This window comes from Octodon degus, unplaced genomic scaffold, assembly GCF_000260255.1.
Source record: "Octodon degus isolate 3935 unplaced genomic scaffold, OctDeg1.0 scaffold00046, whole genome shotgun sequence".
Taxonomy (NCBI): Eukaryota; Metazoa; Chordata; class Mammalia; order Rodentia; family Octodontidae; genus Octodon; species Octodon degus.
The window spans coordinates 7,684,903-7,694,917 of NW_004524622.1; the positions used below are offsets into that span (position 1 = coordinate 7,684,903).

At 37.4% G+C, this 10,015-nt stretch overlaps 1 protein-coding gene across 1 annotated transcript in view; it reads left to right on the plus strand.

Annotated features, from left to right (window-relative positions):
- The window catches only part of Ccar1 (cell division cycle and apoptosis regulator 1), a 58,849-nt gene extending 49,495 nt beyond the window's left edge, over positions 1 to 9,354 (plus strand). The window contains exons 17-24 of the mRNA XM_023716185.1: positions 1,017 to 1,256; positions 1,695 to 1,806; positions 4,041 to 4,123; positions 4,408 to 4,554; positions 6,122 to 6,242; positions 6,342 to 6,527; positions 7,816 to 8,021; positions 9,001 to 9,354. Coding sequence (XP_023571953.1) covers positions 1,017 to 1,256; positions 1,695 to 1,806; positions 4,041 to 4,123; positions 4,408 to 4,554; positions 6,122 to 6,242; positions 6,342 to 6,527; positions 7,816 to 8,021; positions 9,001 to 9,060 — 1,155 coding nt within the window. The 3' untranslated portion in view covers positions 9,061 to 9,354. The remainder of the gene's footprint in view (positions 1 to 1,016; positions 1,257 to 1,694; positions 1,807 to 4,040; positions 4,124 to 4,407; positions 4,555 to 6,121; positions 6,243 to 6,341; positions 6,528 to 7,815; positions 8,022 to 9,000) is intronic.
- The last annotated feature ends 661 nt before the right edge of the window (positions 9,355 to 10,015 follow it).

Below are 10,015 nucleotides of genomic sequence, written 5' to 3' on the forward strand. Positions count from 1 at the left end.
TTTTTTTTTTTTTTTTTTTTTTTTTTTTTTTTTTGGTTTATGGCTCTCTGCTGTCTTTTGGTCACTTTTTAAATCTTAGGTGATCGAACAGAATTCTTCCATGTTAATTATCTGTGCTTGTCCTTAGATACTGATGGGGTTATTTACTTTCTGTTCACTAGATTGCCAAGCACTGGATTCTTCCTGTTTTTTGGAGACAGGGTCTTACTCTGTACTTCAGGCTGGACCTCCAACAATCCTCCTGCCTCATCCTGGTTCTGGGAGTGCAGGCGTGTACTGCCATGCATGGCTTGTTTTTTGTTTGTTTGTTTTTTTGCAGAACCAAGGATTGAACTTAGGTCCTTGTGTTTGCCAGGCAAGCATTTATTCCACTGAGCCATCTCCCCAGCCCCATGGCTTGTGTTTTTTAATCAGTTCTTTTCAATTATTGTGTTCCCAGGGCCTATAACAGTTCCTAGTAAAAGCAGGCTTTTAAAAATACTTGAGGGGCCAGGGAGATGGCTCAGTGGAATAAGCGCTTGCCTGGCAAGTGTGGGGGCCTGAGTTCAATCCCAGATTCCACCAAAAAAACCAAACAAATTAAGTAAATCAATAAATGTAAAAATACTTGAGTCAGTGAATACATTTATTGTAAAAGTGACTGGTTCTGTCTGGATGGTGTGCTTCTAAGTTCTCTATTTTAGAGCCTTGGGGGGGGGGCATTTTTTATTGTTTTGACCAAACTGTATCTTTAAAACATTCTTTTGGGATTTTGAGTATTGTAGTATTATTGGCATCAGTTATTACAGATACTATAAAAATGCTTTAAAGTTGTTAGATTTGGGGCCAGGGAGATGGCTCAGTGAAATAAGTGCTTCTCTGGCAAGTACAAGGGCCTGAGTTCAATCCTCGGTTCTGCCAAAAAAAAAAAAAAAAAAAAATAAGTTGTTAGATTTGGATAAATTTTATCTTGATACATTACTAATAATGCTGGATTTATTCAGTACTTCTGGTTTAATGTTGGTGTGTTTTTATAGGTCTCATTGTTTGCAGAACTTTTCAACGAAATGCTTCAAAGAGATTTTGGTGTGAGAATATACAAATCATTACTATCTCTTCCTGAGAAAGAGGACAAAAAAGAAAAGGATAAGAAAACCAAAAAAGATGAGAGAAAAGATAAGAAAGAAGAAAGAGATGATGAGATTGATGAACCAAAACCCAAACGGAGAAAATCAGGAGATGATAAGGATAAAAGAGAAGATAAAGAAGAAAGAAAGGTGTGTAGTGATTATGTGATGAATGTAATTCATGTTTTGTTGTACAGTGTCCTAGATTATAAAATGATATTTTCTTCATCAGAATAGTAAAATATAAAGGCCAACCTGAAATGAAGGTGTGTGTATTGTTAGAAATTTGTCTTTCGTGTATTGGGCTTGTGAGAAATTTACAGGTCAAATTTTTTTCAACTTACATATGTTTCAGTTGTATTTGATGAGTTGTTTTTTTTTTTTTAATTTTATTTATTTATTTATTTGTGTGTGTGTGAGTGGCCAGCTCAGCCCACCAAGGGGTGGGGCTGGCTGGCATGTGGTGCTGGGGGATTGAACCGTGGTCCCTGTGCTTTGCTAAGCTCATTCTAAGTAGGTGCTTTAGACCACTGAGCCATCTCACCAGCCCCTTGATGAGATATTTTACAAAAGTATTTTAAATTATAGAAAGAAGATAAAAGAAAAGATGATTCTAAAGATGATGATGAAACTGAAGAAGATAATAATCAGGATGAATACGACCCAATGGAAGCAGAAGAAGCTGAGGATGAGGAGGATGGTAGGACTCAAATTTCCATCGTATGCTGCATATAATAGAAAATTTTTAAATATTCTGAAGTAAAATATTTTTAATACTTACTTTATTTTATGTGAGGTTTTTCAGACATCCTTACGTAATTAATAGCAACTTGAGGAAAATAGTCTCCCACAACATTGTGCTTCATCTGTGTCAACAAAAGTGTAATAATAAGCTAGATGTGGTGGCACATGCTTGTAATCCCATATTGCTGCAAATTCAAGGCTAGCTTTTGTTATATATTGATATCATCTGAAAAAAAAAGCTGTAATACTTTATAGAATGTGCTTTACAGAATGTATGTGTGTGTATTGGTTGCTGGGGCTCAAACCCAGTGCTTCCTAGATCCTAAGCACACACTGTACTCTTAGATTCAGACAGTTTATAGCTTTTTTTTTTTTTTTTTTTTTTTTTTTTTTTTTTTTGGGGGGGGGGGGGTTTTTTTTTTTTTTTTTTTTTTTTGTTTTGTGCATGGTGGTGCTGGCTATTAGTCTGTTCTCTGTTGCTCTATATTCTGGACATTTCATATAGACAGAATCAAACAGTTTGTGGGCCCTTTGTGGCTGGCTTTGTTCACTTAGCATGTTAACAAATTCACAGATGTTTTAGTATTTTACTTTCTTTAAAATTTTTTGTATGTTTTAATTTTTCAAATGCAGTATATCATCATATACAATATTTCCAGACTGCTGTCAAACTTTTATAAAGTATATTAGGGCAAAAATTTTATATATGCAGCCAGACATGGTGGTACATGCCATTAATCCCCGCACTTAGGAGGTAGAGGCAGGAGGATCACCATGAGCTCAAGGCCAGCCTGAACTTCATAGCAAGAGTGTCTCAATAAACCAAAGAAAACACTATTTTTTTTTTTTTTTTTAAGCGAAGATTGGCTTCTATAGCTGCTAATGTATGTTGTTGTCCAGGAAGGAACTGTAATACGAAATGTTGAAGAAAAGCTTTATAGTATCTCAAGAGCTGATACTCTCTGGATGCAGTTGAAGTGTGCTTGCTTTCCTATTTGTTTTTGTTGTGGTGGTACTGAAAATTGAGTCCAGGGCCTTTACAGTAAGCTATCTCTCTGCCATTTTTATTTTTAAGTGTTTATTTTGATACCAGGGATTGAACTCAGGACCTGGCATGTGCTTATGCCTCTGCGCTATGTCCCCTGCCCCCATTTTTTATTTTGAAACAGGATTTCCCTGAGTGCAAGTTGCCCACATTGGGCCTGAATTTGTTAGTCTTCTTCCTCAGCTTCCCTAGTAGCTGACATTGACACTGCCTTTTATTTGTTATTTCTTCTGGCTTTTGATTTGTGTGATTCTTTCATATAACATTCAAGTTGATGGTTTTCTTTTTTTTTCCTCCAGTAATGGAGTTTAAACTTCAGACTGAAGTACATATCCAAAATATTGTGACAGTGTTTCACTACGTTGCAATATTGCCCAGGCTGCACTTGAATTTGGATTTTTCGTATGTCAGCCTTTCAGAATGCTAGGATTATAGTCATGTCCAACTCAAAACTACCTGAATTCATGTATTTATTGCTGTCTTATCGTTTGGAGGTTTTTTTATTTTTTTAAAAAAAGATGTAAGAATAGGGATAGGGGCTGGGAAGATGGCTCAGTGGAATAAGCACTTCCCTGGCAATGGCCTGAGTTCAATCCCTGGTTCCGCAAAAAAAAAAAAAAAAAAAGAGGTTGGGGAGATGGCTTGGCAGTCTAAGCAACTGCCTGGCAAGCTCAAGGTCCTGAGTTTGATCGCCAGTACTGCATGCCAGCTGACCCTGGAACTCCAAGCACTCTGTGCCATCCAAAATGAAACCAGCTGTGGTGGTGCACGCGTGTAATCCCAGCTCTGGGGAGGCTGAGACAGGAGGATCATTAACAGTCCAAACTGTGTAACAAGACCCTATATCAAAGATAGAATAAAACAAATAAAAAACAGATACAAGAGTAGTTTTAGTTTCTACAAGAATGGACAATGCTTGTATTAAATAATGTTTGACCATCAGGCATGGTGTTGCATGCCTCTAATTAGTACTTGGGAAGTTAAAGCAGGAGGATTGCTGAGAGTTGGAGGCCAGTCTGAGTTCAATATGATATTGTCTTAAAAAAATAGCAAGCATAAGGTCCTGAGTTTTATTCATGGTATCAAAAAAATAATAACAGTAAACCACCCCCCCAAAATAATTTTTATACTGTAACACTTTACAGATCGGGATGAGGAAGAACTGAACAAACGAGATGACAAAAGAGATATCAACAGATACTGCAAAGAGAAGCCCTCTAAAGATAAGGTATTTTTGTTCATATTCTATATAATATAAATTCATTTTAAACAATGTGGTCATGAAGTTTAGTAGTCCTTGTCAGTAAGCAAAATTTACTGAACTGTTCTTTAGTATTTGTGCCATTATCAAATAACTAATATGTCAGATTTTTTTTCTCCCATATTCACATACTAAGTCAATTCATTTTAGCTAAGATAAGGCAAATGCCCATTTTAAATTAATGCTTTTATATAGACGGTATTTGTTTTTTAGTGGTTAAAAAAGTTGTATGTTTTCTGTATTTCCTTTAGGAAAAAGAAAAGACTCAGATGGTCACAATTAACAGGGATCTCCTAATGGCCTTTGTCTACTTTGATCAAAGCCATTGTGGTTACCTTCTTGAAAAGGATTTGGAAGAAATACTCTATACTCTTGGTCTGCATCTTTCTCGAGCTCAGGTAGCCTGTTCTGTAAATCTAAAATAACAGAAATTTTAGTAACCTTTCCTGGTTTTTTTCCCCTTCAAGGGGTTAAGGATTGAACCCAAGAGTTTGTATATGCTGTGCAGGTGCCCTACTGAGCTACATCCCCAGTTCTTTGTCTTTGTGATCCTTGTTGACTTGGACTTTGTGATGTATATAAGCAAGGAGTCTGGACTAATTTTTAAGCAGTCATACAATACTAAGCATACATAAATTTATAAGTTAAAAATATTCGAAGTTCCAGGGCTGGGGAGATAGCTCAGGCCCTGAGTTCAATCCCTGGTTCTACAAAAAAAAAAAAAAAAAAATGGAAGTTTCTTTTCCCTCTTGTTGTAGTTCTGCTCCTCAGATGTAAAATATAACTGTTTAGAACTTTTTATAAGCAATAGTCCCTTTCTTTTGGAGGAGCCATACTGGTGATCACATTCAGGGTCTTCTCACTAAGCTACCTTTCCAGCCCTTTTAAAATTTTTAAATTTTAGGGCCAGCCAAATAGCTCAGCAGATTAAAGTGCCTGCTTAGGTGGATGCAGCAGCCTGGATTTGATCCCCAGTGTGCTGAGCCGGCCCAGCCCCTGGGTGCGCTGGAACAGCGATTGAGACTGGGTGTGATGGCATGCACCTATAATCCCAGTGCTTGGGAGGCTGAAAACAGGTGGATCACTATGAGTCACGATCTATGTAGTGAGACCCTATAGACACTTAATAAAATACAAAAATAAATAAATTAATTTTTCAATTTTGAGAGAGGGTTAGTATTTTGAGAGAGGGTTTTACTAACTGATCCCAACTGGTCTCAGACTTGTGATGCTCTCATCTCAACATTCCAGTGTGCTGGTATTACAGGGGTGTTGCAGCACGCTTGGATAATTGTTCCGTTTCTAAAACATGAAATTGTTCTATATGTATTAATGCTCCCTTTTTCATTTATATTGTAGTTTAGACATTCTGCCATGACCATATAGATCTGCCTTATTCTTCTCATTGCTGATTAGTGTTCCAGTGTGCAGGTGAATGATCATTGATTTAGCTTCTCAATTCTTTGTATTTTCTGTTTTTTTAACTATAAATTATTCTATAATGAGCAATTTATTTTAGTGTGATTTTTCTTTTATTTTTTTAGGGAAGGGTTTACAGGGTGTTCAGGGTACTAGATTGGACTCGTAGTGATCTGCCTGTTTAAGAACTGGGATTACAGGCTTGTGCTGCCACGCCCAGTCTAAATTGTCTGTTCAATGCGGCCTGGGGGCAGGGTTAGCAGGGCAGGTCCAGGGATCAAGCCCCTGGCCCCTGCACCTGCTTGCAGGTTCTTTAATCTACTGAGCTATTAATTTTTTTTTGGCCAGCCCTTTTAATGTGATTTTTTTTTCCCCCCTCATGGTAATCTTTGATTTATAAAGAAGACACTTTAAGAGAATAACTGCTTTGAGTAGTAAGTTGATACCTGCAAAGAGTTTCATTTGTGAAAATTAGAATACCATAATTGTAGGAGAATAAAAAAATCATTTTTAGTTTATTAATGTGCTTACTTGCTTGTATAATAGGTAAAGAAACTTCTTAATAAAGTAGTACTCCGTGAATCTTGCTTTTACCGGAAATTAACAGATACATCAAAAGATGAAGAAAATCATGAAGAGTCTGAATCATTCCAGGAAGATATGCTAGGTTTGAGTATATTTCATTCTCTTGGCTTTTAAAAATAAATATATTATTAGTTAAAGAAGAGCTGTATCTTTTAAAAATGTGGTATCTTTTCTGTTGTAGGCAATAGGTTGTTACTTCCAACACCAACAGTAAAACAAGAATTAAAGGATGTAGAAGAAAATGCAGGACTTATCGTGTATAATGGTGCAATGGTAGATGTAGGAAGTCTCTTGCAAAAATTGGAAAAGAGTGAAAAAGTAAGAGCTGAAGTAGAACAGAAGCTACAGTTGCTAGAAGAAAAAACAGGTGAGGTACAGCATTGGGTATGTTAGTACTTAAGACTCTGTGGGAGCCTGGTGTAGTGGTATATGTCTGTCATCAGATACTTGAAAAGCTGAGGCTGGAAGATCATAAATTTGAGGCCAGCCCAGGCAACTTAACAAGAACCTGTTTTGGCTTGTTTAGCATATGTGAGGCCCTGGTTTTACGCCACAGTAATACTAAAATAAAACTGTACACCTGTGTGTCTGTCTGTGTGTGTGGTGTATGTGTGGCATATCTTAAATTTTAATCTAGACAGCATATAATTACTTAGGATTTCTGTTGCAGGTAATATACTTGGCTTTTAAGAGTCTTAGTTATTCATGAGCATTTCTGTATTCACTTGTTATTCTGTCATATTCTTTCACACCTCTTCTAGAACCTCCAAGTTTTTCCCAGTTTTTTTTTTTTGTGTTTATTTCATTGTGCAGTTCAGGCTGTACTTGAGTTCCCTTGAACTTGTGGTTATCCTTCTGCCTCAGCCTTCCAAGTTCTGGGATTACACGTGTGGATCATCACACTTAGCTACCAGTTTTTGTTTCCTCTGGTTTACATAGTCAACCAAAAATGCAAACTGTGTTATGCTGCGAGTGGTGGTGCACATCTGTAAGCCTAGCACTTGAGAAGTCGTGGCAGGAGAATCACTGAGTTCAAGACCAACCTGTGCTGCATGGCACATTGAAGGTCAGTGTATACTATATAGTAGGACCCTGTGTGAACAACAACGAAAAGAGTGAGGAACTGAATATGGATTTTGTTGTGCTTTATAAGTAATAACATTGCTTTTATCTGCTTTTTTTTCTCATGTCTTTTCAAATTTTGGGGGCTGGCCAGATAGCTCAGTTGACTAAGGCACCTAATTAGCCAGAGTGCAGTGGCTGGGGTTTGGTCCCCCTGGGGTGTGCTGAGATGGCAGTTGAGACTGGGCATGATGGTGCATGTCTGTAAGCCCAGCTCTTGGGAGGCTGGAAGCAGTAATCACTATTGAGTCCAATCTATGTAGTGAGACCCTGTAGACCCTGCAGACCCTGTACCAAATACATTAAAATAAATAAAACTTTCGTTCAGTCAGGATTTTATTACATAATTTAGAATGGCCTCAAACTCACTGTTGTAACCCTAGTTTGTCTGAAACTCATGGACCTCCTGCCTCAGCTTGCTGAGTGTGGGATTACAGGAGTATGCCACCACACTGTAGTTTAAATACTTAAACTTTAAAGTTAAATGGAAATCTTAGAATGAAAATGATGTGATTTGATTTCATTTTTAACAGATGAAGATGAAAAAACAATATTAAATTTGGAAATTTCTAACAAAAGCCTCTCTGGTGAGCTCAAGGAGGTTAAAAGGGACCTAAGTCAATTACAAGAAAACTTGAAGGTTTCAGAAAACATGAATTTGCAGTTTGAAAACCAACTGAATAAGACAATCAGAAATTTATCTACAGTAATGGATGAAATCCACACTGTTCTCAAGAAGGTAAGCAGTTTTGTACTTTAAATTAATTTTTAGTTCATTTAAATTTTAAAATATATTTGGCCATTTTAATATTATTGTACTCTTCGAAGTTATTCTTAGATGCAAATAGTGATAGTGTTCCTTCTTTCCAAGATTAGTCAGTGACTGCATGGCAGCACATGGCATAGCAGCACATGGCATAGCAGCATGAATTACTGGGCAGGGCTGGGGAGATGGCTCGGTGGAATAAGCGCTTCACTGGCAAGCGCATAGGCCTGAGTTCAATCCCCGGTTCCACAAAAAAAAACAAACAACAACCCCCCCCCAAAAAAAAAAAAAAAAACCAAATGAATTACTGGGCAGATTTCCTAAAGCAAATCTTGAGCTGGGGCATAACTCAGTGCATGCCTGGTGTGTGTGAAGGAAGCCTTGGAACTAATCAGAGAGCCCTAAGCAGGGAAAGGTTTTATTTGTGTTTCAGAACTGCAGAGTAGAGCTGGCCAAATAGCTCAGCAGATTAAAGTGCCTGCAAGCAAGCGCAGGGGCCCGGGGTTCCATCTTCATGTCTGCCATGCTGATTGAGACTGGGCGTGGGTGGCATGCCCCTGTAACCCCAGCACTTGGGAGGCTGTACCCAGGAGAATCACTACGAGTCTGATCTAGTAGTGAGACTGTGAACACGCTGTAGACCCTTCCCTAAAAAAATATAAACAAAAAATCTGGCAGAACTGCAGAGTAGGGGTAAACTTGAAGAGAAAAACCATTCCTTTCTTTTGTGTGTGTTTGTGATTTGTGTTTTGAAGTGCTGAGAATTTCTTTTGAACTTACTTATTGTTGGACAGAATTTAGGAAAAGTCTTTGGCACTAAGATATTATGATTAGTGTATTGCTTTTGTTTATAACTGGAAAAGATTTAATAGCTGAATATGATTATAAGCCATCTTCAAAGTAAAATGTAAAAGAATCCAATAGTGATTTTTCCTTATTTGTTGTTTTACAGGATAATATAAAGCATGAAGACAAAGATCAAAAATCCAAGGAGAATGGTGCAAGTGTATGATAAAATTCGTATAGTGATGAGTGCTGTTAAATAATGTAATATATAAAAATCATGATACAAGAATGTTTGGTGGTGATGCATGTTTGATTTTAATAGTATAAATGTTAGTTCAAATGATGTATAAAGTTTTATGAATGTGAGTCTGCTTTTGAAAATTGCTTGTAATTTCTAGTGTTCAAATTTATTAAATTTGAAGTATTTCACTCTGAGTGAAATAATTTTGCATTGCAAAATGTTTTAGGATGAACTTTGTTATAGTTTTAACCCCAATAAAATAAAGTTCATCAGTTTAACAGACAGTATTTGATTATCAAATGTCTTTTATTAAAATGCCTAGAAAATTTTTATTTATAGAATTATTATTTTTTTTTTAATTATATGTATGTGTGTGTGTGTGTGTGTGTGTGTGTGTGTGTGGCCAGCTCAGCCCACCAGGGGGCGGGGCGGGCTGGCATGTGGTGCTGGGGGATCGAACCGTGGTCCCTGCGCTTTGCTAAGCTTGTTGTAAGTAGGTGCTTTAGACCACTGAGCCATCTCACCAGCCCCTATTTATAGAATTATTAATGCTAGCTTTCTTTTGTAGTTTTTAAATTTTGATTGTGTATCATAAAATAGTATACTGCTTTTTTTTTTTGCAAGTTTTTTGAACCAGAATTCTGTCACCAAAAAATTTCCTCTAAGTTATTAGTCTCTACAAAGCATCTATTAAAAATGCATTTCAAAAGGGCCAGCCAAGGGGCCAGGGAGATGGCTTAGTGGAATAAGTGCTTCCCTGTCAAGCACAAAGGCCTGAGTTCAATCCTTGGTTCCACCAAAAAAAAAAAAAAAAAAAGAAGGAAGAGGGCCGGCCAACTAGCGGATTAAAGCACCTGCAAGCAAGTGCAGGGGCCAGGGGTTTGATCCCTGGGCCTGCTGTGCCAGCCCCATTGAGACTGGGCATGGTGGCATGTGCCTG